General features: G+C 39.8%; 1 protein-coding gene across 4 annotated transcripts in view; it reads right to left on the reverse strand.

The window, feature by feature from the left end:
- Positions 1-4933: 4933 nt before the first annotated feature.
- plekhm3 (pleckstrin homology domain containing, family M, member 3) overlaps positions 4934-27635 on the reverse strand; it is a 60531-nt gene continuing 37829 nt past the window's right edge. For all 4 annotated transcript variants that reach the window (XM_022199035.2, XM_051958796.1, XM_051958797.1 and 1 more), the window contains 3 exons: positions 25773-25836; positions 14886-15043; positions 4934-10408 (listed from right to left, as the gene is read on the reverse strand). In XM_022199035.2, the coding sequence (XP_022054727.1) occupies positions 10246-10408; positions 14886-15043; positions 25773-25836 (385 nt within the window). In that variant the 3' untranslated portion in view covers positions 4934-10245. The remainder of the gene's footprint in view (positions 10409-14885; positions 15044-25772; positions 25837-27635) is intronic.

Consider the following 27635-nt stretch of genomic DNA (forward strand, 5'->3'; position numbering starts at 1 on the left):
GACCAAAAACGTCATAGTTTAGTATGTTATCGAAACAGTGGAAAAAACGTCATAGTTTAGTATGTCATCCAAAATGTGACCAAAAACGTCATAGTTAAGTAAGTCGTCCAAAAAGTGGAAAAAACGTCATAGTTTAGTGTGTCGTCCAAAAAGTGGAAAAAACGTCATAGTTTAGTATGTCGTCCATAATGTGACCAAAAACGTCATAGTTTAGTCTGTCGTCCAAGAAGTGAAAAAAACATCATAGTTTAGTGTGTCTTCCAAAATCTGACCAAAAACGTCATAGTTTAGTATGTTGTCCAAAATGTGACCAAAAACGTCATAGTTTAGTATGTCGTCCAAGAAGTGAAAAAAACCTCATAGTTTTGCATGTCGTCCAAAATGTGACCAAAAACGTCATAGTTCAGTATGTCGTCTAAAAAGCGGAGAAAACATCATAGTTTAACATGTCGTCCAAAATGTGACCAAAAACGTCATAGTTTAGTATGTTATCGAAACAGTGGAAAAAACGTCATAGTTTAGTATGTCATCCAAAATGTGACCAAAAACGTCATAGTTTAGTATGTCGTCCAAAAAGTGGAAAAAACGTCATAGTTTAGTGTGTCGTCCAAAAAGTGGAAAAAACGTCATAGTTTAGTATGTCGTCCATAATGTGACCAAAAACGTCATAGTTTAGTATGTCGTCCAAGAAGTGAAAAAAACGTCATAGTTTAGTGTGTCTTCCAAAATCTGACCAAAAACGTCATAGTTTAGTATGTCGTCCAAAAAGTGGAAAAAACGTCATAGTTTAGTATGTTGTCCAAAATGTGACCAAAAACGTCATAGTTTAGTATGTCGTCCAAGAAGTGAAAAAAACCTCATAGTTTTGCATGTCGTCCAAAATGTGACCAAAAACGTCATAGTTCAGTATGTCGTCTAAAAAGCGGAAAAAACGTCATAGTTTAACATGTCGTCCAAACTCTGACCAAAAACGTCATAGTTTAGTATGTCATCCAAAAAGTGGAAAAAACGTCATAGTTTAGTATGTCGTCCAAAAAGTGGAAAAAACGTCATAGTTTAGTATGTCGTCCAAACTCTGACCAAAAACGTCATAGTTTAGTATGTCGTCCAAAAAGTGGAAAAAACGTCATAGTTTAGCATGTCGTCCAAAATGTGACCAAAAACATCATAGTTTAGTATGTCGTCCAAAAAGTGGAAAAAAGTCATAGTTTAATATGTCGTCCAAAATCTGACCAAAAACGTCATAGTTTAGTATGTCGTCCAAAATGTGACCAAAAACGTCATAGTTTAGTTTGTCGTCCAAAAAGTGGAAAAAATGTCCTAGTTTAGTATGTCGTCCAAAAGTGGAAAAAACGTCATAGTTTAGCATGTCGTCCAAAAAGTGGAAAAAACGTCATAGTTCAGTATGTCGTCCAAAATGTGACCAAAAACGTCATAGTTTAGTATGTCGTCCAAGAAGTGGAAAAAACGTCATAGTTTAGCATGTCGTCCAAAAAGTGGAAAAAAGTCATAGTTTAATATGTCGTCCAAAATGTGACCAAAAACGTCATAGTTTAGTATGTCATCCAAAATGTGACCAAAAACGTCATAGTTTAGTATGTCGTCCAAAATGTGACCAAAAACGTCATAGTTTAGTATGTCGTCCAAAATGTGACCAAAAACGTCATAGTTTAGTATGTCGTCCAAGAAGTGAAAAAAACCTCATAGTTTTGCATGTCGTCCAAAATGTGACCAAAAACGTCATAGTTTAGTATGTCGTCCAAAATGTGACCAAAAACGTCATAGTTTAGTATGTCGTCCAAAATGTGACCAAAAACGTCACAGTTTAGTGTGTCTTCCAAACTCTGACCAAAAACGTCATTGTTTAGTGTGTCGTCCAAAAAGTGGAAAAAAACGTGATAGCTTAGTATGTCGTCCAGAACTCGACCATAAAGGGTGCTTGTATAGCTCAATGGGTTAAGCAGGTGAACCATGTATGGGGGCTGGACTCTGACGCAGCGGCCCGGTTTTGATTCCCTCTCGTGGCCCTTTTGTGCATGTCTTCTCCCTGTCTATGTCTATCTCTCCTGTCAAATAAAGCTGAGACAAGGCCGAAAATAAATGTGACCAAAAACAACATAGTGTAGTATGTCGTCCAAAATGTCAGAAAAACATCATAGTTTAGTATGTTGTCCAAAATGTAACTAAAACGTCATAGTTTAGTACAGTTGAGGACAAAATTATTAGCACCCCCAAGGAAAATTCTATTCCTTTTCAACTATTTTACAAGCAATTGTTATAGAACAAAGACATTTTAACACAATAATTTTAAACATACTGGCTTCATTTTGGAAGCTTACATTGTTTTATTTCAGACACAGAAATGTAATTGTTTTTCAAAACTAAAAATTCATCGAGGTCAAAATTATTACCCCCCCCGATTGTAGTAGTCAGTTGTGTATCCTTTCTGGTTGATAGCAGCCTGTAGTCGCTTGTGGTAGTTCTGGACAAGCTTCTGACACACCTCCTGAGGAATTTTAGCCCATTCCTCTTTGGCAAATCTTTCTTTCCATCAGATTTGATGGTCTTCTGGCATGGACCCTCGTCTTTAGTTCATCCCACAAATTTTCTATCGGATTCAAGTCCGGGCTTTGGGCAGTCCAGTCCATGACATTCACTTTGGCCCTCTGGATGTAGGTTTTCACCAGTATGGAAGTATGTTTTGGGTCGTTGTCATGTTGGAAGACAAAACAACGACCCAAGCCCAAAAGTCGTTCAAAAAGTGGAAAAAATGTCATAGTTTAGTATGTCGTCCAAACTCTGACCAAAAACTTCATAGTTTAGTATGTCGTCCAAAATGGATCTCTGACTTCACAGGAACAGTTTAGTTTTCTGTCTGTTTCAGCTGGATGTTGAAGTTAAGTTGATTAGAAGCGTTTCCTACTGCATCACTGCAAAATGGGGCTATTTTTGTTGTTGTTTATTGTGTTTGTTTTTAAAGCCTCGCCGTTACAGAAGTCTTCATTCCAGCAGTTTTTAAGAAGGTTCAGTTTAATAGACAGTGCATGAAGAAAATTAGAAAGAGTTTGGTTGACAGCTCGTTGGATGTTTCCTGAACTGATTCTCTGTTAAACCTTAGTGAGAAAGCAGTTTTTTTCTTAATTTTAACTGACTGAAAACCACATTTTAATCAGGATTTAAGAGCAGAAACAGTGTATGGACCATTTAACACGGGTTAAAGCAGACAAACTGCTGAAAGCTTGGATGTGGCCAAACTCTGAAGAAGCAGGTCACTGGGAACTCTGGGGCTCTGGGGCCCTGCCAGCTTTTGTGTAGCAGCTCACTAAATGTGGAGGTGGGGGTCCGGTCCTCTCAGGGGCCCGGTCCTCCCCATCCCCCCTCCTCGTCCTCTCTTTTCCTCCTTAAACTGTCCTTTGTTTTCATTTTCGTTGGCATTTCTGCTCCGTCGTTGTTGCGGCTCTAAATGAGTCTTGACTGGCTCGCAGGCCACTGGAGAAGCACAAAGGACTCCGTTCTACTCGCTACAGTTCCTCCATTGTGGCCGTCCCACAATGCACTAATTGGCGATGACAATTAAGCGCGGTCGACACTCAGCTTCAATTTGCCCGCTGCTCCACGTACATCACAGGCAAACGATTCGGCCTCTGAGCTGCAGCTCTCCATGAGAATAAAGGTGCATGAAAACCTGGTTTCATGGACCACCGAGTTATAGATTCTATCACATGGTTGTTACAGAATCGCTGCGTTTTCCTTAAAATTCTGCTGTTTGGAGAAACTTCGTCTGTTGAAGACGATTATGATACAAAATTAGACTTAACTATCAACACAACAATGTAAAAATACTTCATCACCAGCATAAAATACTACAATAACAGTCAATAAAAAATACTTCCATGACCAGTAAAAAAAAAAAACCTACATCACCTGTAAAAAAAGCTACATGACCAGTATAAATACTTCCCTTACCAGAAACAATACTGCATTAAGTTCAAAAAATACTATATTACCAGTAAAAATCCTTCTATTACCAGTACAAATATTACAAGTAGAAATACTACATTTAGTTAGGCGGATAAGTCAAATGATAGTTCACTTTTTCAGGAAGCACCAAATTTGGTACAGACATAGTATATGACCATACAATTGATTTAAGGAGTACCCCAAAAATCTAAGCCCCCTGGTGGCTGTTATAACACTGTTATAAATGGCTTTATTGAATCCGCAGACACTTAAACAATGGGGGTAGATCTTTAAAGTAATTTTGTGTCTGCCATATTCAGGGAGATATTACATAAATAGGTTTAGCAAGGCGGCCATATTTGAATTCAAGATGGCGGCCACCAGGGGGCTTAGATTTTTGGGGTACTCCTCTTAAATGAATTGTATGTTCATATACTATGTCTGCACCAAATTTGTTGCTTTCCTGAAAAAGTGAACTATCGACCCCAGATTTCGGTCTTTTCCACCTAACTAATTACCAGTAATAATGTTCCATTAATAGTAAAAATATTTCCACAATCAGTAAAAATACTACATTGCCAGAAATAATACTACATTAACAGTAATAATACTACATTACCAATAAAAATGTATTTTTATTTCTTTACAGATGAACTTACCGATCCCAAAGGACGTTCTCCTGCAGGATTCCTGCTCATTTTGATGTATTCTGGTAATAATACTTAATAATACTTGCATCCAACACATCTGGAGTTCTACCAGCGAACACGGAGGGAGGAGGATTAGTGGGTATTTGTTGTTCTTCTACACCGAAACAACTCATCTGGTCTTTAAAAGCTAAAAAATAAGAAGTTTTCACGTCACGTTCAGTACGTTAACTCATACCTGCTCTGAAATATGAACAGAAATAAAGGATAAGCAAAAGTAAAGGAAGTTAAAAGCAAAATTCCACACAAGATTCAAACACTTTGACTATTAAGAAGTTTGTCTTTATTGGCATCAGTGGCTAGCGGACAAATCTGAACAAACCGGACGGGAGTGAGGAAGGAAATCATACAGAAAATCAACTCCCTGTGCTGCATAAGGGCTCGGCTGCGATGTTTCAAAAAAAACAATAACTTAAAAAGTGCGAAAGTGATGAGTTTCAGTCCAGTTCCTCTGCTTAAATACTGTACAAGAGGTTCTAAACTGAAAACAGACTGCCATGATCACAGAACATAAAAACATGAACTCATTTCCAAACATTAAACTCAGTGTCGAGGTTTACGGTCACCTGAAAAACATCTGGAACGTCACACAGAGCAGGTTCAACTCAAATAAAACAGAGAAAACGGTAAAAAATCAAACACAAAACTGCACTTAAATGATGTATGAATGAACAAACGGCAGAAAACAAGTAAAGACATCAACAAAACTCTGATCAAATCCTCAAATTCAGCTTTTTTAGAGACTATTTATGGAGCCCAGCAGGCATCTGGAGGTGATTTATTTATTCCTAATATTCTACAAAATACCAAAAAAAAATAATAATTGTGGATGAATTGGCTAATTATGATCTTACATATGATCTTATACACACCACATGGATATTTATGTTTATTTATTTATAGTATAAAGTGTAAATGTCAAGTCGTATCAAGGCAACATTACTAAGTTTTAATTGTGTATAAAGTTTGTCCAGATAAACTAAATCACTTTTCATTTTCAGGTTAAAGTGATTCACAAAAACTTGTTACACAACATTTAACACAAATTTCACAGCTAACAGTTTAAAGACCTGCTAATAGAGTTCATATTCTATTCTGTGACAAGAGAATCAGGTACTTGGAGGTTTGTTTATGCTTTTCTCATTTTCTAAGCAGAAAAACTAAACCTTCAGGTGTGATTTAGGCCTGTGGGGAATCTGTAAGATGAATTTAAAAAAACATTATTCAAAGAAAATTCCTGATACATGCTGAGCTCCACAGTACACAAAGTAAGAGCAGGATTTCAAAAGTTAAAAAAAAAAGAAGTCAAATTACATTCAGAAATAAAAAGCTTCCAACCAGGGCTCCAGACTGAGAGAAAAGTTTTTGAGAGTGAAAATTTAAACTGGTCGCATTTGACTTTCCACTATTTTATAGAATTTCCATAGGATTTTATGGGAATGCTCTGGGAGTTTTATCAGAATTTTCCAGGAATTCTATGGACATTTTATGGGATTTTCCTTGAAATTTCATTGTAATGTTCCTGGAAATTTAATATTCTGACAATTTTCCTACAATTTTTTATGGGACTTTTTTTATAGGAAATTTCTAGCAATTTCATGGCAATTGTCCGGCAATTTAATGGAAATTTTCCAGGAATTTCATGAACATTTTATGCAAATTTTCCAGGTCTTTTGTGGACATTTTCTGGGAATTTTATAGCAATTGTCTGGCGATTTCATGGAAATTTTGAGGAAATTTTCCAGGAATTTCATTGCAATTTTCTGAGAATTTTCCTGCAATTCTGTGAAAATTTTATGGGAATTTTCCTAGCATTTTGTGGAAATTTTATGGCAACTTTATGGGAATTATCTGGCAATTTCATTTTATAGAATCTTGTTGAATTTTTCCAGGAATTTTCTAGGAAATTTATGGGAATTTCATGGCAATTTTCTGGGATTTTTTTGTGAGTTTTCTGAATGTAGCATTTACTGATAAGTGTTTGTGCCCAGTTTATGTCTGATATCACAAAATGCATTTTCAGATTAAAACCTTTTACAAACATGAAGTCTTTTATCAGAGAACTAGGCTCTGCTAAAACAGCACTTCTTCAGCATGATGGTGGACATTAACTCAGCTGGGCCATGCTGAACCAGAATAAGGAGGTGAGGCGACCAGATTATTGGCTGGTGCGACCAAAACGTTGGGAGCACCAAAGTTACCAGTGACGAGTTCGTCTGGAGCCCTGATTCCAACCATCACAACCTTTTCCTTCAGGCACAGTCCGCCAACAACAACGTAAACATTTTTAATTTCAGCCGGCTTCAGGTTTAACCTTCAAAACTAAATTTCACTTCAGTGCATTTTTCTTGCCATTTGGTAAACTACATATTCAGCTATTCAAGTTTCCTTCACGCTTCGTAAACACAAATAACCTCGTTTGATCTCCACAAAAACACACATTCCTGAATAAAACCAGAGCTGCTGCTTCATTACAGGAACACAAATCTGCTTCAGAAACAGTTTTACGGCTCAAACAAGCTGAAAAAGACGATGGAGCTGGACAGGTGAGGAAAAAAGTGAAAACTGAAATCAAATAAAAGCCGTCCGGCCGCACTTAGACTTCAGTTTATTAGGAAAAAGAAAACATGTAGCAGGAAGAAACAGCGGCTGGGTTTCCATCAATGCTTTAAATTCTGACATTTTAAAGGTTAAAGCTGCAGTTGATGAATCTGAAGGCTGGTTAGAAACTTAAACTCTTCAAACAGTGCAACTAAGTTCACTTTATTTCTTTCATTGCTGATTGAAGCAACATTATTTTTCGTGTAGGAAAGAAAAAAGTGTACAATTCTGAATTGACATGAAAAACTTTGAACCAAAAACAGCTGATTCTGAGACAGATATTTGCATAATTGTATTAAATCTTGAATATATTTTCAGTTTGCGTCGCTGTTTCGTCAGCTACAATCAAACAATCTGCATAATTTCTCCAAGATTTTATGAGATTTTCCATGAAATCCTCCTTCAGACTGGACGGAAACGCAGCCGCTGCAGCAGCATGAAGACAAACAAAGTGTGTTTCAGACCTTTACGTGTGAAAGCAGTGGATGATAAAGGCCGTCTAGGTTGCATAGAGATACTAAAAGCTAAAGCTGCTATCATGTCCCAAAGGTTCTGCATGAATAAAGCACAAGAAGAAGAAGCACAGAGGAAGGAGAAAGGCAGCAATGAGAGAATAAGTTACAGTAGATTATTGCCCCTTTTCATTTTACAGTCACACTGATGGAGGAGGAGGAAGTGCTCAGACAGACAGAGACCCTTTCAAATTAAAGTCTGTTTGCTGTTCACATTTACAGTACAGAACACTGATAAAATGAGTTAAAAATCATCTTTCATTCCACATCGACACATTTAATAACTTAGCTGGAGGGAAAATGTGAGAAAGGATGGAGGGATTCTATACTTCAGTCACAGCTAATATTTTAGTTATTAATATTATTATTATATTTGGGTAAAAAGATCCAAATCTAATAATTCTAATTACAGGTGAACCCAAAATCTAATCAGACACTCTCCTTGAAGACGGGAATTTAACTGTTAAATGTTTGGATTTTGCTTCTTCACAAACAGCAGCAACAGAAATTAACATCAGCGTGACTCTGAAAAATGACTAAATTTATAGTTTAATGTGGTTTTACTAATGGATTATTTTCAATATCAGTTCTTTTTTGATAAATAGGTAAGCTGCTTTTTCTCTAAGTCTTCAGAGAACTTCCTGGAAATGTGTGGGAATTTTACTGGAAATTTGTGAAAATTCTCCAGGGATTCTATAGTAATTTCATGGCAACTTTATGGGAATTTTCCAAGAACTTTACAGTAAATTTATGGCAACTTTATGGAAACTTTCAGGGAATTTTGTAGCAATTCTATGGCAAATTTATAGGAATTTTCCAGGAATTTTGTGAAAACTTTCTGGCAATTTTATAGCAACTTTATGGGAATTTCATGGTAATTTAGTGGGGATTTTCCAAGAATTTAAAGCAAATTAAAGGCAACTTTATTCAAACTTTCAAGGAATTTTGTGGAAATATTCCTAGAATTTTATAACAATTTCATGGCAATTTCCTGGGAATCTTGTGGAAGATTTATAGCAATTCTATAGCAAATTTATGGGAATTTTTCAGGAATTTTTGTGGAAATTTTCCAAGAATTTAAAGCAAATTTATGGCAACTTTATGGGAATTTTCCAAGAATTTTGTAGAAATTTTCCAAGAACTTTATAGCAATTTAACGGACATTTCCCAGGAATTTACTGGAATTTTTTTTAGGAATTTCATGGCAAGTTTGTGGGAATTTTCCAGTAATTTTGTGGGAATTTTCCAGGAACTGTATAGCAATTTTATGGCAATTTTCTGGAAATTTTCCAGCAGCTCTCCTTGAAGACTTAAATTTAACTGTAAATGTTTAGATTCTGCTTCTTCACAAACAGCAGCAGCAACAAAAAATAACTTCAGTGTGATTCTGTAGTTTGTTGTTGAAAAATTACTACAAATGTATAATTTAATGTGATTTTACGAACAGATTATTTTTATTAATAGGTCTTCTTCAATAAATAGTTGAGCTGCTTTGTCTCTAAATGTTCAGAAAATGGTTAAATGGTTCAACTCTGGATTAGTTTCACACAGAACCAGGACTGTGGAGACTGTCCTGCGTCACTTTGGTTTGAATTCATTCTGAAAAACGGAAATTAATGCTCAGAAAGAACCGGGAGAAATACGACAGTAAGCAAATCCTGTTTTATTATCCAAAGGAGCAACAGACTGATGTTTTAAGACAGAAACGATGTGAACTCTAATGTTAAATTTGTCTCTACTTCATGTAAATCTATTAGCTGCTGCTTTCCATAAAGAAGAAAACCAACTTTTTCCAGCCAAACTTCACAGCTCTAGAGTGAGAGCTTCATGTTCAGATGGTCTGGGGTTAATCTAACCTATCTATAGATTATTTCCATTACAGATAAATCCAGTTTTCCCTCAGTTTTTGTGTAATTTAGTTTGTAAACAAAGACAACCAAACCATTGCAAGTTCCCAGAGGCCAGAAAGACGTTTGTTTGCTTCTTCCAACCGTCCAAAACCACACAGAGAAGCAGCAAATCTTCTTTAATTATTATTAATCAGCTGCTGTAAATGGTCATTAATTTTCTAACGTCATTGCTGAGCTTAAGCTTGGAGATAAACTGCAGATGTTCTCCGGTTCTCCAGCTGTGAGTTTACAGCTGTGACTCCTGGGGTAAGTGAAGGTTTGTGCCGTGTTGTAGGGATGAAGATGGTCGAGTTTGTGAAGACGTTTGACTACAAAACACAAGCCTGACGCAGCAGTCCTTGGTTTTTTTCTCCCTGTCGGATAGAGGGGGGCTCAGCTCAGGTGTGTGTGTGCGTTGGCGGGAACACACACACGAAAACACAAACCTGACGACGAGTCCGATGTTGTGCGTTCATCGTCCGGTTCAAACTGTCACGAGGTCCGTCCTGCAGACTCCGCAGGTCAGACACAGCAGACGCTCTGTCCGGCTGTGCCCTAACCTCCAGGGATTGTGTCTCAGGTGTCCTGGTAGGGCAGGTGGAAGCAGCCGGGACTGTCGTCGTCCGGAGACCAGAAGGACGACGGCCTCTTGTGGTGGAGTTCACGGCGGACGCAGCGAGGACACGGCTGAGCTTTCTGACGACACTCGGCGTGGAAAACGGCGCCGCAACCGTCGCACCTGAGAGGAGCAAAAACACAGGTTCAGGTTTCTGTAAAATCAGTGAGGAGCAGATCAAACAAATCCAGTCCATAAATCAGAATAGAGCGGTCCTCTGTCAGAGGTAACAGCTATGAAGGAGGTCTTCAACTCAGACTTTTGCTTCAAACTCAAGGTTTAACCATCATCTGACTGCACAAAATGAAACGAGTGGTAACAGGTTGTTTTAATGGAGAACAATGAGGAACATAAACATTTGTGACGGTAAAAAGCTGCAACTGGAAATCACGTGAGACAGAACTGCTTGTAGAAAACTGTCAAACGTGTGTTAATGTGTTAATTTTACCGATCAGTGCAGCTGATTATTGAGAACACAGCTGTGCAATTCATATATTAAACATGACATTGTCCTGAAGGTCATGTAGGTCTGACTGTCTCATAATGAAGGAAACACTACTAAAATTACTGACTGAATTTTCTCTGTAATCGATACTAATAAATTGATCAGTTTTCCTATTTGTGTTCTATCAGCTGCAGTAGTAGCAGTTTAAACAGACCAAACATAAATTCATGTAGGTTCCCATGGCTTAGGTTTATTTAAACACCCCTGTACTATACTATATATGTACGACAAACCGCAGATGTCCACCTGTGTTGGACCAGGACGGTTATTTCTGTTGCACAGCGTGCTCACTCCCTCTTCTGATGCTGTAACGCGCATGTGAAGCATGGAATCCGAATAGTCGATCAATCGCCAGAATAATCGATAACAGACAGCTGCAGCCCTACTACGGAGCAGACTCGTGTACTTTACTACATTCCTTCTGATCCATGTGTGGGTCCAGTTGAGTTCTAACCAGTTTAAGGAAACACTCTTCAGACGGGGGAGAATTTGTGATGCATTTATTGCTCATTATTCATTCTCAGAGACTAATTTCCGACAGTTTCCAGCTTCTGGTTGTGAGCCCAGCTGCTGCTGCTCTGTCTGTCTGACTGGGATGCAGAGGGATGAAGGCTGGTTAACTGGGTTCAGTCTGCGGTACTATGGATAAGTCCAGCTGTTACACCTTGAGAAAGCAGTGATTTTAGGACAGATGTGCCTTCAGGGTTTCTGCAGAAATCAGTCAGATTTAATGTTTTTTAATGCTATACTGTAAAAATTTCATTGCCAAGACCGTGAACTCAACAAATTACACAGGTTTGTATTCTGTAAAAAATGATTTTTCCATGAAAACTGTCCCTACATTTCACTATTTCAGAATCCACAAACCGCCCCTGACCACTCGCAGGCTGCAGTCCTCCTCTGAATTCCACGTTTTCTAGCCATTTTTGCTGGAATTTGCATTTCCCAGCTCTCCTTATCGGACCGACAGATGGACGTACGTCGACTGTCACATAACTCTGCCGCGTTCCTTGGCTGATAATAAAACAATATCTGCACTCTGTTGTGGTAAGAGGGCAGTAAGAGATCTGGTAAATCTGCTCCTCTTGTTTCCTTTCTTTATAAAATGGTGCAGACCTGATCCTGGCAGACACAGCTGAGGGTAAAGCGGCTCTCTTTCGGCCACATGACACTATAACCCCATACAGCTCAGAGACTCAGTGAATCTTTCTGTCGCATTTAGTTGTAGTTGCTCTAACTGTTGCAGCAGAAGGATGAGTTCAGTGACAGTTTTTCTGGCTGGGTGCTGCATTGAACCTGCCATGTTCCTGAACTTCTAAACAAACACGTAGAAGACCAACAACATACGCACAGCAGCAACCAAAGTCCAAACAACAACCATATATTCACCTACAGCTTCACGGCAGCTGTGCTCACAACCAGCAGCTGGATACTGTTGGAGAACGAGCAATAAAAACACCACGTCTCCTTCCTGGATGACCTGGAGAGGGTGTCCTTAAACTTTCAGAGCGTTAGAACTAATCTAGCTGCTGTTCACATGGATCAGAAGGAATGTAAAGCTCAGTATGTTCACTCTGAGGACTTGGGTAGTGGAAGTGTTCCAACAGGATCATGGGATAGCCGTCAGTCCTCAACTGTACGAGACGCAATCACCTCGACCCAAACAGTACAGACTGACATCCTGCCTCCTGTAGGAAGGACTATTACCAACATTTTAGAAGTTTACATTCAGTTTGAGCTCCAAATTAAGTCGTGTCAGTCATTTGGATAAAGTCACAGTTTGTTTTCAGCCCGTCTTTGCCTTAATTCCAACAAATCAGCTCATGAGTATACTGTTATTATTAGTTACTGACTGGATTACTGCATTCAGACTCAACTGAACGAAATATACGTGTCAGGCTGTTTACGTCTGTTCTAGTGAATCTTTACAGCTCAGTTCCAGTAAGTACAGCAGATACAGCTGTTATCAGTTAAAACTTCCTCCACAAGTCATAAAACACACCTCAACAAGTCGGGGTGTGTCTGTCCACAGCTCAGAGTCTTTAGGAATCAACTCTTATCCTTCTGCTGTCCGTCACTCTGAGGGGATGAAGACGAGGCTCTGGACTCTCTTCAGCCAACAGTGTTACTAACAAACAGCAGACTCACTGCTCAAAGAGTCACGTACATGTTTTATATCTCACCTCCAGATTGGCAAGACTTGGTTTATCTTGTTACCACTCAGCATGTTTGGGTCTAATTTGTCCTGGTTTTGGACTATCAGCCTCTCAAATGTCTGCATCATGATTCATTTCAGGTCCTGAAAGAAATCTGTCAGGTGTTTGCAGTACTTTTTGTAAACTAGCACGACTGCAATCTGTCGCAGAATCGAAATGAAGAATTGTTAATGATCCATTTAGAATCGGTTTACTTTGTTCTGGGTTTAACTTTTTGGGCGCTACAGCCACAGACTCCCTCCATCATTTTACATCCAGACTCACAATTTTGATCAGAATTTCTACAATTCTACAATTTCATTTAGCAGACGCTTTTGTCCAAAGCGACGTACAACACAAGCAAGAATTCAGACATATGGAAAAACCTGTAGTAAGTGCAAAAGTGCAAAAGTGCTTCAAGTGCGATTCGTCAAAGGTGTTGCCATCAAGTTGCAGAAGAATTGCCAACCCGCCACCCCCCCACCCTTTTTTTTTTTTTGTTTTTTTCAACTTTGTCAGCGCTAAATAAGTGCTGGGTTTTGGAGCACCTGACTTATTCTACCCCTAAGGTGGAGTCAGATTAAGCACCTAGGTGTTCTCTGAACAACTGAGTCTTCAATTGTCTCTTAAAAGTAGAAAGGGACTCAGCAGAACGCACAGAGTTTGGTAGATTGTTCCACCATTTGGGAACAACGGAGGAGAAGAGTCTGGCTAGAGATTTGGAGCCGTGCTGGGCTGGAAGCACCAGGCGTCTCTCACATGCAGAGCGAAGTGGGCGTGAAGGGGAGTAGACCTGGATCAGGGAATCCAGGTAGGCTGGGGCCGTTCTTGTAAATGTTTTGTAAGCCAGGAGGAGAGTTTTGAATTTGATTATGGCTGCAACTGGAAGCCAGTGAAGGGAGATAAACAGGGGAGTGGCATGAGCTCTTTTGGGCTGGTTGAAGACCAGACGTGCTGCTGCATTCTGGATCATCTGTAGAGGCTTGACTGTACATGCAGGGAGACCTGCCAGAAGAGTGTTGCAGTAGTCAATGCGTGACATCACAAGAGCCTGAACCAGAAGTTGTGTGGCCTGTTGGGTCAGGAAGGGTCTGATCTTCCTGATGTTGTAGAGGGAATAACGACAAGATCGAGAAACTGAGGCCACGTGAACCTTAAAGGTCAGCTGGTCATCAATCATGACACCCAGGTTTCTGGCTGAGTTTGTGGGCATAAGTAGGCTCGAGTGAAGTTGGACACTGATCTGAGGCTGAACAGATGGACAAGCTGGAAAGACCATGAGTTCAGTCTTAGACAGGTTCAGCTGAAGGTGCCGTTCCTTCATCCATGTGGAGATACCAACCAGACATGCTGATATCCGAGCTGAAACTGTTGTGTCGTCAGGTGGAAAAGAGAGGAAAAGCTGTGTGTCGTCAGCATAATTTGACAAATATTTGTAATTAAAATAATTGTGTAGAGGCAGATTTCTCAAAACCTAAACCCAGAACTGCACATGGTGGGAGAAGATGAAGAAAAATCACATCAACCTCAGATTTACTGAGCTATACTGTGAATTTCCTGATTCCCACTTTTCTCATTAGGAGAAGGAATATTTCATGATTTGATTTTTAAAAATACTTGCTTCAATAAAAAGAGAAACTATAACTTCTGATTCCACTGAGTAACTGGTTGCCATCAGACCTTTCATTTGATCATCCATCCATTCATCTATTCACCGCTTTAATTAGGAGGTTACATGGAATCAAAAATCTACCTTTGAGAAAAAAACTGACACCTAAGCTTGACAATCCTGGTAAAATATAGCTTAAAATAAGTTTATGTCAAATCAAATCCGGTCAGATCAAGTTAAAATCTAAATGAGCCTCACTTCTGATTGAGTGGCAGAGTGAATGTTGTGTACCTGCGGGTGGCGTTCTCCTGGAAGGGGTAGATGACCTGTCCGTTGTGGCAGAGCTCACAGATGAAGCCTTTTTCTCGACACAAACTGCAGCTGAAAACGTGGGAGCTGGCGAACTTGATCACTTTGGACAGGAAGGGAGCCAGTTTTCCATCGATCACCTGGAGGACAAGGAAGAAAAGGAAAATACAAGGTTAATACACAAACACAAACTGATGGCATTTTCCTTGAAAACATGAGTTCCACCTTTGTAAATAGTTTATTTTTTTTGTAAAAGTTGTAAGAGCAGCAAAGCTTTCCTCTTCAAAGCAGAGAAGCACGGTGACATCAGAAAGTCCTGGTTTTAGTGATGCTATGCACCCAAGTATGATTAATTTAGAGGCAATTAATTCAAGGAACATTGATCTTTTTTACAATAAATAATACTCATCCATTTGATCAAACAAACACACAGAAACGCAAAGGCAGCAAAAGTCAGTCGCTAATGTGCTAATATTTGGTCGACTGACATACGTGCTGTTTAGCGTCTTCCATGTGGAGTTGCTTGGTTCTGTCACTACCGGATCACCATGTGCAATGACAAGCCTACTTGGACAAACTGCCTGAAATGCGCTGCCAGAGACATTTCAGGGACTTTCAGTCATTCTGCACTGCAGATGTGTTAACTGCGTTAAAATGTTTAATCAGATTAATCACGATGATGGATTAATCTGTATTAATGCGTTCATTTTGACAGCCTTATATACAAGATAAATAAGACAAACAGAAGAACAAGTCGGTATTAAGAACACAAATTTAAGAATTAATTAATGAATTGGACATTTTGAATTCTAAAATTGATTATATGCCAAAACCTTTTTAAAAAGCACTCTTATCTCCACTTAATCAATGCAAATAATGTAATTATCAAATTGGAACAGTTGCTCTGTGACCACAGCAATTAAATTTAGATTTACAACAGTAACAAGTCAATACTAGGATTACCTGGTTTTCTATAACCTGGATACGGATGTCTGCTGCCTTCAGCTCCAACCAAGGAAGCTACTGCACTAAAAGACACACTAGGCTTCCAAATCACAATGCTAATCGCTAACCAATAAAGAATCCATGCATCTACTGCATGGTCACAACTTGTGACCAACAAACCAACGCTGCTGTCTGCAAGGAAAGACAAAGATCTGACATTCAAGCAGTCAGACTTTTGATAGTAAATCAAAAGAAACTTTGTTCGACGAAAACAAACTAGAGTTCTCTGTGGGTTTGATGAAACAGGAAGGAAGGAATGACATCGTCTAATGACAACGCTTGGAGAGTTCCTTTAGGACTGTAGGTTGGGGGTTTCAGCGGGGGGTGGAACTTACTGTCATGAACAGACAGCGGATGACTGCACAGGAAAGCCGTGCAGAATCGTACAGAAGTAAAAAAAAAAGTCAATCTGGCTTTGCAGCATCGTGTTAATAACAGACAGAACTAGAAGCTCGATAAGACGGAGAGGGAGAAAGTAAAAGAGAAAAAGCCGGTATGAATTAAGAGAAAGAGTGGCAGAGGTACAATAAACAAGAGAGATCTTGAGAGAGAGCGAGAGTCGTATTCAGATACAAGTGGTTCCACCTGGCAGAGCTCTGGACCTCCCAATTATAACCTCCTTCATGCTGTTTGTTAGACGATGAAGGGGAAGAAACGCCACACACGCAGAGGAAACACTGAGCTATACTGTCTACAGTCATCATACAGCAGAGCCAAACACTGCTGCACTTCACACTGACATGAACGGGTTGATTATCAACGTTCACCATATGACACCAAACGATCACAACATGGAGCAACAACTCTCTAAAAACAGGATCTATTCCTGTCAGCGTCGTCAGGTGCCGATATGTGTTTATTTATTCAGGTGCACTCTGAGGAAAACAAGTGGACGTGGTTGAAACAACAACAAAGAACCTCTCCAGGAGCTTTTTTTCAAGGAGAACCAAACACGTAGCAAATGTTACACCATATCAGACTTTTACCCCCACTCAAAATAGCATTTCGGGGTTTATTGAGGTTTCATTTACTCAAGTGCAACAGACAGTTTTGTTGGAAAATGCACAGATTTCTGTCTGATAAGGTTCTATAGACTCATTGGCTTTTTGTCCTCTTCATCCAGACGAGCATTTCAGCGCTTTAAGCTTTAACTGACACCGTCTGTGTTGTGAAATGAGCTGTAATCTGTCTGTGTGCTCACGGCAAGCATGTTTGTACTTGCATGAGTTACCATGAAGTAACTGCACAGAGGATTGTGGGTCTGGACGGCCAGGAGGACGTCCTGTTATGTTTGACTTACTGCATTCTACACACTGTTTTTTAGGACACACTGCATCTCATCCCGACATATTATATGGTATGGTAGTATGTCTATTAGCATCTGCTGCTACCCTGTACCACTTTCCACTTTGGTATTGTAGTTCAGCTGTAATACTTTGCTGTGGGGGTTGCGCCACCAGGGAAAGCTTCTTACGGTTTAATGCTGTAGTTCCCAGAGCAGATACCCACCATGACAAAGTCCTCTGTGACGCTTAATGACCAGAGTACACTTTTTGAATCAAACTGGAATCAGCTAGGACATCAGCTCTACTTTCCAATAGCGAAGAAGTTGTTTTTGCAGTACTCGTATTTGCAGTATTACCGGTAATACTAGCACATGACTGAATCAGTTATTTGTTGAAGCTGCTGCAGATAGAAGTCGGTTACGAAAATCTGCACCCCACGCATGACGGCAGATGTAAACAAAGGATCGGGCTTAAGTTATTGTCTGATCAGTTAAGACTGTCCACAACATCACCAGCATGTTATGCGACCTTTCACTGGGCATGTCGGGTGCAGGCGTAAACATGTAGCAGGAGATGGGTTGTTTAGTCACAGTCAGAAAGTTAACGTCACCATTTCTACCTGTCCAAAACACCAGAGCTGTCAAACTAAAACATGGTCCCCGTCAGTCATTTGAGTCTACAACTCACTAGTAGAGTGGATATTAGGCGTGTACGTAGCAAGAGTTATGTGTTTTAAAATGAAAACCCAGTAGTGTGCATGTTGCCGCAAAAATACAGATGACAGCAATAACCCTTTGGTGTAGACGCAGCTTTAGAGGTAATAAAGGCAATGGAAGGATTCAACTTAGGTAGCACCAAGTCAGTTAAAAAAGTAATCCACTTGAGTTCAAAGTGGACTCTGCAACTGATAGTTAGTTAGTCAGCATATTTAGCTAGCTTTAACTCTGTATTATCAAGTAGCACAGATAGGAATAATCAGAAAACTTCTTCTCTAAATCCTTTCAAATCTAAAACAGCATAATGTCTGGAAATATTCATTTAATTTGACAAAAAGTGCTCTAGATTAAACTAAAGATGTTGAAAGCAGAGCAAACTAAATAAAAAAGTCAGATTTATCCTTTAATATTGTGAGTCCACTTGATAAATGTTTAGTCACAAGCGAAAAGAAGAAGAGAAACTAGAAAGGAATCAAAGAAAGGAGTGCTGTTTCAGGTGCATTTTCAGAAAGAAGTCTACATTATCAGGCTAACACATTGGTTATATTGCTCGCTAGATGTTATAGTGTTTCTTTGTGGTGAATTAAAACACTCAAAAAAACCTCTTCCGGTGTGTTTGAAGTTGCAGGCTTTAGAAAACAGGCTCCTGCTGAACTGTGAAAATTCCACAGTGCTGCCATAAGTGTCACTAATTTAATGTCCTTCTGTGAATGAACAACCTGAGTCCAGTTACAGATAATAAACGTCTCCAGACAGACAGACAGATCTACAAGTCCCCCTCCATCCAGCTACAGCCCACAGCAAACCCTAAGCAGGCCTGCTCAGTCCGGTCCAGCCCGGTCCACATGACGAATGGCTCCGCTGATGGAGGCTGACAGGCTCGGTAATTAAGGCCCGCTATAATTGGACTGGGCAGAATCAAACGACTGGCAGTGAGCTCTGGTGGCTGACTGGTTCTCTGGAGAGACGATGGGAACGAAGGGGCAAGACGGATGGATGGAGAGTGACTGAAGTAAATAAAGAAAAGTCAATTAAATCAGCTTCCTACACGTGTCTAAACTCTGGATGCAAATCTTTATTATAAACACTGAATTACGCAGAAGAACTGCTGATATTATCACATTTAGTTCTGTAAATTCCCTCCATTTTCTTAAAATTCCCACATTCCTGCTACTGCCGCTTGCTATAAATATTCAGTGAGCGTTTTATTAGCAGCGCCGGCTGGCAGGGTCACGCTGGGACGATAATTCAGACGACAGCTTCCAACCTGAACAATGAAGCCAAATACTGATGGTTGTCCCGAGCGTCTGGGCCAAGCAGTAGATCTCTGGGTCCGAATAACTTCTGTCTCCAGAATGAGAAGAAAACTGAGTTCTGCACTGGATCTATGATAATGTAAGTAGAGCAAAAATAAGCAAATACCAATCAGGCATTCTTTATAGGGACAATAGTTAATGAATAATGGAAATTCTTAGTATGGGTCAACAGTCCATAAAGCATCCAGGCATTATGATTGGAAACATAATCCAAGTGATTATGAACCTACAGTCTCTCGTCTTTAAATACAACAACCAGACAAAGTAAAATAAGTCTGATTCAGGTCAGCTTTCAATACCAAAGGCAACCTGTGATTGAGGAACTACAACCGGCCAGAGCTTCATTTTACAGGTACTACATGCAAGAACTTAACCCCTTAAGCTTCAGTGTACCGCCGGCGGTACACCTACTAATTTGCATAGGAATTTCAAGAATGTCCGACGGCTGCAAACGCGATTATACAAACGCTATACGCCGATGGAAAGCTTAGATTCTCATGAATCCGCCGGTATAAACCACTTTCAGATGCGATTACCACAGCGGGTGAGAAAAACACATTTGTCCGACAAAAACGAATATTCATCCATCCGTTCTCTATACACGGCTTCAAAGCACACAGCGCGACTCACATTTCCGGGTTTATTATTACACACAAAAAAAAGATTCCACAAAAAACGGCCATAATCCAACCTTTTACATCCAGATGACACAAGCCAGTAAACTATTTTGTCCAAAACATGTCCTGAAGTTGGTATAAAATCCCCGAATCGGTCGTTTTCAAGGAAATGCACCTCGCGATGCCTGTCCAATATTCCCTGTATTTTTCGTCATTTTTTTTATTTAAAAATAGAATATTAGCGATTTTTTGTACTGAAAACGGCTGGAATTGACTGAAGATTAAAGGGTTAAAGCACTTTATACATATTAACGTAATTTTAAAAATGAGACCATTCCTGATTTTCTCAGTTGACTAACAGCTTCTGACCAGATTTCTATATCAAGAAATCAGGTCAAGTTTTTGGTAAAAATCCAAATGATCTTATAGTTATTTTCGCTCACAAGTACCTTCCATCGATTCTGCTCTTCCATCCCTCAACAGCAACAACACTGTGCAAAACTAAGCTAACGCTAGCGCAGAAACAGAGTCTTCTGATGTCAAGACACAAGAATGTGACCACAAAACCTGGGGTCATCACTGGTAGGGCAATCAAATAGGGGGAAAAAAACAATGTTAGTAAAACTATAGGTTCACATTGAGCGACCTCCACAAATAATGCTGGAGAATCGAATAGTCTATAGTGTCAAATATATTTTACGAACCTGACACCAGATGTGAGCCACAGCATGATGACTGTAGTTCATTGAACGTCCACTTGTGTTAGTAAAAAAAAGACAGTTCTAGCATCTAACTTTATCAGATACACATTTCTGATATTTGCTTTTAGACACCTTAACACAAGGTTGAAAAATGGAGGTTATGATTGAGTGAAGACAAATTTGCGATGCTGCGATTGTAACAATAAACACAAATTCAACCAATCGCCGTGAATTCTGTACGACCCTGTAATTTTGTCCAATCACTGCAACTTTTACCCCCCCATACGCGAGTTCCACCAATCATAGCAGTCCCCAGCGCAAATGTAATGCACCGAATTCACTTCCTTGTTTATGGTTTGAAGATGCAGATATGTCCCATTCTAATGTCTCTCATTTACCAACAAAAATTACTGCTGAAGATGTGTAAAACAATTCTCTGATGTTCTTCACCAAAGCAGAGGTAAACTGTTTTACACCCGTGAAATACAAACGAAAATCATCGACTGACAAACACTTTTCTCTAGAACGTCTGAAAGGAGCGGACCACAGACCAGATAAACCGCCGTGATGGAAGCTGTTGCATCCAGATCTGTTGGAACTAGTGTAACTTTTTAGCAAATGTCACTGTCTCCTGCAATTTTACTGCAACGAATACACTTAAAACATCACAATTTTTTAGAAAAGCTGCCGTGAGTTGAGGCATTTTAGGGCCGGAGAATTCACACCGTGCAAATATGGAATATTCATGTCAGCCTACAGTCCAACCTTCCAGATGAAGTCACCTATTTGACCCTCTTTCCCTCCAAAAACCCTCCTAAAACACACTTTCCACACTTCCCTCCGTCCATCCTCCTGAACTCCTCCTCCTCCATCCAGCCTCCCTCTCTGCTCCACGCAGAGTCTTTGTGCTGCAAAACCTCCTAATCCCCTAAAACTGCTGTTTAACAGCCGCTCGCCTGCCCTCCTTTCTCTAACACACACACTCGCACACAGAAACACACACACACACACACACACACACACACACACATGCAGACTACCAGAAAGCCAGCTGGGATTACATGGCTGGAAGGACCAGGGTGAGTTCTGTTTGGATAACACCGTCTCTCTCTCTCCCTCTGAAACCCTGATGTCTGCTGGATGTCGCCGTTTCCTCGTCTCCTCAGGGGGTTCCCCGAGTTTCTCCCTCACCTACCGGGTGATCAGACGTACGCAGCGCTTTTCTTTTCTTTTCAGATTAACAGACGAACCTTAAAACATTTGTCCGTGACAAGTGATGAATGCAGAAGTCAAACAGAAAAGTACGACAAAACGTGGACGTGGTGTACATCAACAAAGGAGATAAAAGAAGCTGAATTTAATTAAACTGTCTGCTCTGGAAATTCCAAAACCAAAAGCCATAAAATCCCTTTTAATACGCCAAAACCGCGTGCGAGATAAAATAAAAGCGTGGTAATGATACGCTGCTGTCCCTGCTGGAGGACGACTATATTTACTGTTTGGTTAAAACAATAAAGTCAAAGTACATCCTAGTTGGTGATTATTAAAAAGATTTCCATCTTTCTTTTCTTCTTCAGCAGACAGGTACATCTGATGATTAATTACACAACTGGTGTGGTCGGATAAGCCCTCAAACCAAACTAAATACGGACACATGGCGACAACGGTGGCCAGAAATCTGGTACAAATTGTTTTACAAATCCAAAATGTTTGTCTTTCTATCGTCATTGAAAGGCAGACTTTTTGGCTAATTTTGTCGCAGCTCAAATTTGATCCATTTTTAGTCCATTATTATATATTTAATTTGTTTTAATCATATAATTTAGTTATATGCAATTAAAGCTCCTCCTGTGCTCCAGGCCATGAGGAGAATCTGCAAATCTTTCTGAGAACATTTAACCCTTTAAGCTTCAGTCAATTCCAGCCATTTTCAGTACAAAAAAATCGCTAATATTCTATTTTTAAATTTTAAAAAATGACGAAAAATACAGGGAATATTGGACGCGCATCGCGAGGTGCATTTCCTTGAAAACGACCTATTCGTGGATTTTATACCAACTTCAGGACACGTTTTGGACAAAATAGTTTACTGGCTTGTGTCATCTGATGTAAAAGGTTGGATTATGGCCGTTTTTTGTGGAATATTTTCATCTGTGTGTAATAATGAACCCGGAAATGTGAGTCTCGCTGTGTGCGTTGAAGCCGTGTATAGAGAACGGATGGATGAATATTTGTTTTTGTCGGACAAATGTGTTTTTCTCACCCGCTGTGGTAATCACATCTGAAAGTGGTTTATACCGGCGGATTCATGAGAATCTAAGCTTTCCATCGGCGTATAGTGTTTGTATAATCGCGTTTGCAGCCGTCGGACGTTCTTGAAATTCCTATGCAAATTAGTAGGTGTACCGCCGGCGGTACACTGAAGTTTAAGTGGTTAACATTTACTAAAGAGGCCTTTAGTTTTATTTTTAAGGCCTTGCATGTCTGAACTGGAGCTGCAGCGATTAATCAATTAGTTGTCGGCTAGGAAATGAATCGCCAGCTATTTTTTATAACTGGGTAACAACTTTACGTGTTTTTGAAGCATAAAATTACATAAATTCTCTGATTTCAGCTTCTGAAAATACAATATTTTCTGGTTTCTTTACTTCTCCATGAGATTAAACTCAATATCTTTGGCTTGGAGAAAAAACAAGACATGTGAGGACGTCATCTTTGGCTTTGGGGAAACACTAATGGATAGTTTTCACCATTTTACAGACCAAAAAAGGAATCAAAAGATTAGTGGTAGCCACAACCGTGGACTCTATGAATTTTGATCCTTATTTGGTTTGTTTTTATACATTCTGTTTGTCCCTTATCATATCATTTACCGTTCTCTGTGAGGCATTTAAAGCTCCTGCTGCACTCCGAGCCATGAGAAGAAACTGCAGATCTTTCTGAGAACATCTAACATTGACTTAAGAGGCCTCCATGTGTCTGGACAAGTGCGAGTGGAGAGGCATGCCAGGCATACAGGGAATGCCAGGGTGTCGGTGTGGGAAGCCTTTAGCGCTCACACAAAACCCCAGAAACCATCCTTAAGTCTGGCGAGAGGAAAAGGGCAGAGCGTCCTTAGACAAACACATATGGCTCCTACAAAACCAGCCGGGGCACTAATGGGGGATATGGGTGGAGGCTATTTGTCGGGAGGTGAAAAGACTAGTGCGGTCCGGGCTTTAGCCGGGGGAGTTTAGCCTCCACTGACCTCTGAGCTGCAACAAAAAAAGCCACATTGATTAAGAGCGTCATTTTATTCAGGAGGTGAATCAAAAGAAACAAGCTTGTTAATATGGAAAACCAATTAAGAGGCAGAGTGCTTGAGAATCTCCGAGGGATGGGGGAGGACGAGAGGCAGACTCGACCCAAAGACTGCTATTGTTGAAGTCACCAGTTTGGAGGTTTTGCGAGTAAACCGTGCAGTTTCGGCGGGGAACAACGCGCACACACACACACACGCATGACACACATGTGTGCAGAGCGTGTGTGAGGCCGAGGGGATGTCGGGAAGAATGGAGAGATGTCACGCTTTGTTTTTCTGCCTGTTGATTCTGAATGTGACCAATTAGTGGAGCAGAGAGACACAGTGTGGGAGTGGAGGAGGAGGAGGAGGAGGAGGAGGTTCAGCCTCTTTTCACCGTGAGAGTCTGAGTCAGAGCGGGATGAAAGAGGGAAAAAAACGGGCCAGAGTACGACATAATGAACATAATGACAAACAAAAGAACTTTTCAGCCATTTGTGGTCGCTTTCCTGTGACCCCCAACTCGCTGAGACGACCGAACCGCCACTGAAAGACCGGGATGTGTTTCTTTTTCTTTAAAATATATCTCTACTTCTGAGCTGAAGACATTTAAACTAATTAAAACAGAGGTGGGTGGAGTTTTAATCGCACGTTTACAGATACAACTAATCTGATAATAAAATTTGCAGATTAAACAACACACTGATGCAGGAATACAGCACACAAGGCAGAGTTTTCACAACGCGAGATGTGAATTCTTTCCACTGAGTTCAATGTTTTCCTGGATCAGGACACTTGAAAGTGCTAAACCCGGTTTGAAATGAGGCTGTTAGAGGGTATTACGCTCGCTTATCACTGTTATGACACGGACACTTGCCAAAGAAACAAAGGAGAGGTTGTGTTTACTCAAAAGATAAGGCCAGCATTATTCTATAGGTCACCGTTCGTCAACAAACCCCATGAAAAGAACACAACTATCAGCGTGGTAGTCGTCTTCTTTGCCCTGTTTGTTGCTCAGATAGCATTTGTTAGGGATTATTTTTCAATGTATGTTGGAGAAATTGTGGAAAAATTGGAGACCACGCTTATATATTTTGGGACTGTCCACAAGTGAAAATATTTGGGGATTCAGGTGGAAATCAGATCCATTTTAAGTGTCGATTTGTGACTTGAGCCATTGTTCTATATAATCAGTTCTTTCCAGAAGAAGTAGTGGATTAAAAAAGGCATATCTATTACAGATCCTACTGCTCCTACTTTAAATCTCCCCTCCCAAAAAGCCCAGTCTGCTCTAATGAGGACATAATGTGAAGGAAGCTGCTCATGCTTTGAGGGCCAAGCTAGAAGCAGTACAAGATGATAAGTAACAGAAAACAAGGTGTTTCACTGAGAAGCATTGTTTTCTGTACTAGGGAATAACTCCCTTTGGGTTGGACTATGAACTCTGCACAAAAAAAACTATGTGAAAATAAAATCGGTAGAAGACCTGATGATATTTATAGAGAGAAACCGATAAAACTGAACTTCCTTTGAACCAAAAAAGCCAAAGAAAGCACAGTATCTCCATATTTATGTGAGTAAATGGTTCACCAAGAACAACAACAATAAAGATGGCAGCACAACACCAGATATTTTATATTTATTATCAATCACTTTCTTGACTTTCTTGACTTCTGCACTCCTTTGTTTTTTGTTTCTAAGAGCCCTGTAACGGTAAATTTCTCCTTTGTGAGATCAATAAAGTCTATCTTATCTTATCTTATCTTATCTTATCTTATCTTATCTTAATCAGAGATCTGAAATGAGGCTACACCCAGAATACACTGACCTTAAATCTTCACCTAAACTAATCCTAACAATAAAATAGATCATTTGAAGAGGTGGGAAGCGGCTCAGTCAAACGTCTGAAATGGTTTTACTGTTCACATGTAAGTCATAAAGTGTGTACCTGCTGCAGGTCAGCCATGGAGTACAGGTGGATGTGCTGTAGCAGGTATTCCCTGGGGAAAATCCTGCAAAGACACACAAGAAACACAACAAGTTTACTGCATTGTTCAGACAAACAGCGATGAGACGCCTTTTCAGACAACATCAGTGCATTCGGCCTACTTTCTAAAGCCACAACACGACATCATCTGGTCTTTTATTGTCACTTCCTGCATAAAATATTCAGACTATAGATGATAAATTATGATATTTTACAGCCATAACATACACAGATGAGAATAATAAAGAATAAACTTCACCCATAACAAAAGAAAAGCTATAAAAAGACACTGAAAAGTGACAGTAATATTATCAGATCGTGACAGTCAAGTATAGTTTCACATGTAAAGGTGAGCACTGTTTTCAGTACAGAATAAATAAATACCGGATTAGAAGTGCATACGACTGAATTTTTGTCAATATTCAACATGCTGCTGTTTTACAGCTCATTTTACAAATAAATTGACATTTTTCTTCCCCTAAACTGCAGAAAACATCAAGTGTAGGTTGTAGTTTAAGTCACATATGCCCACTGGAAGATACAGACACAAAATCAGTGCTTTCTGAAATCATGCCATATTAATTTCAATACAACATTTTTAAACAAACTGTCATTTTTTTTAGTCTGATTGGCATTATTATTTGTACAGTCATGGCCATAAGTTTGGACACAAGTACCATGACGCTTGTGAATCTTAGAAAATACCACAAAATTGTCACTTACAATATAAATACAAGTCATAGCCATCAACCAAAATGAAATACAGATATTTCCAGTGCATAAATTTGATGTTTGACAGCAAATAGTATATGAAAAACTTTTGTCAGTCAATGACAAAATTTGTGCAACAATTTGCAGTTAATATTCCAATGTCAATATTTGCTGTCAAACATCAAATTTATGCACTGGAAATATTTGTATTTCATTTTGGTTGATGGCTATGACTGGTAAGTGACAATTTTGTGGTATTTTCTAAGATTCACAAGCGTTATGGTACTTGTGTCCAAACTTATGGCCATGGCTGTAAGTAGCTCATGTCACAATGTTGGAAATACGTGTGTGTGTGCGTGTGTGTGTGTGTGTGTGTGTGTGGTGAGGCCTCCTCTCAGACCACTAAGATGGATGGCTCCGTGTTAAATCCCGTCTACAGCTGTGATGAAGTGTCACTAAAACACAACGATGCGTTTCTGTGTGTGATCCAGACGCCTCTCTCTGCGATAAACTACAAACTACTATGTTTGGCACGTTACCAACGGTTACCACATCTGCATTCATAAGACGACAACACACACACACTCACACACACACTGTCCTTTCTGTGTAGCCGGTGCGCAGATGAACACACCCTGACAGTGTGTGCTGATCTTGACCAAAGCACTTGAGAACATTTCAGGATTAGATTAGAAACAGCAGAACCAGATTCATGCACGTATGCAAATGTACACACAAGCCAACAACGGACAACATTTACACAAGACCTGATACCATGTTTTATTCCCCTATTTCCACCACTCCTTTCATTAAATCGCCGTTATCGCCGGGTGATTACGACTGTGTGCTGAGGGAGGGGAGCTGAGATGTAGGAAGTCCTGAAAAAGTATGTAGGAGGTGGACGAACCAACACATTACAATCTAATGCAAACCAGAAAAAAAGGAGTAAATCTTATCTTTCTCACACTTATAGCGGTCATTTTTTGTTGACAGAGTGTTAGAGGAGTGCTGATACAACTTTTTGGAAGCTATAAGTACTCCTTCACAACCACTACACAACCTCCTTATGAACACCAGCAACCATCTCAGACACACCAGGAACATGTACCTCGA

This window comes from Acanthochromis polyacanthus, chromosome 14 (genome assembly GCF_021347895.1).
Source record: "Acanthochromis polyacanthus isolate Apoly-LR-REF ecotype Palm Island chromosome 14, KAUST_Apoly_ChrSc, whole genome shotgun sequence".
NCBI lineage: Eukaryota > Metazoa > Chordata > Actinopteri > Pomacentridae > Acanthochromis > Acanthochromis polyacanthus.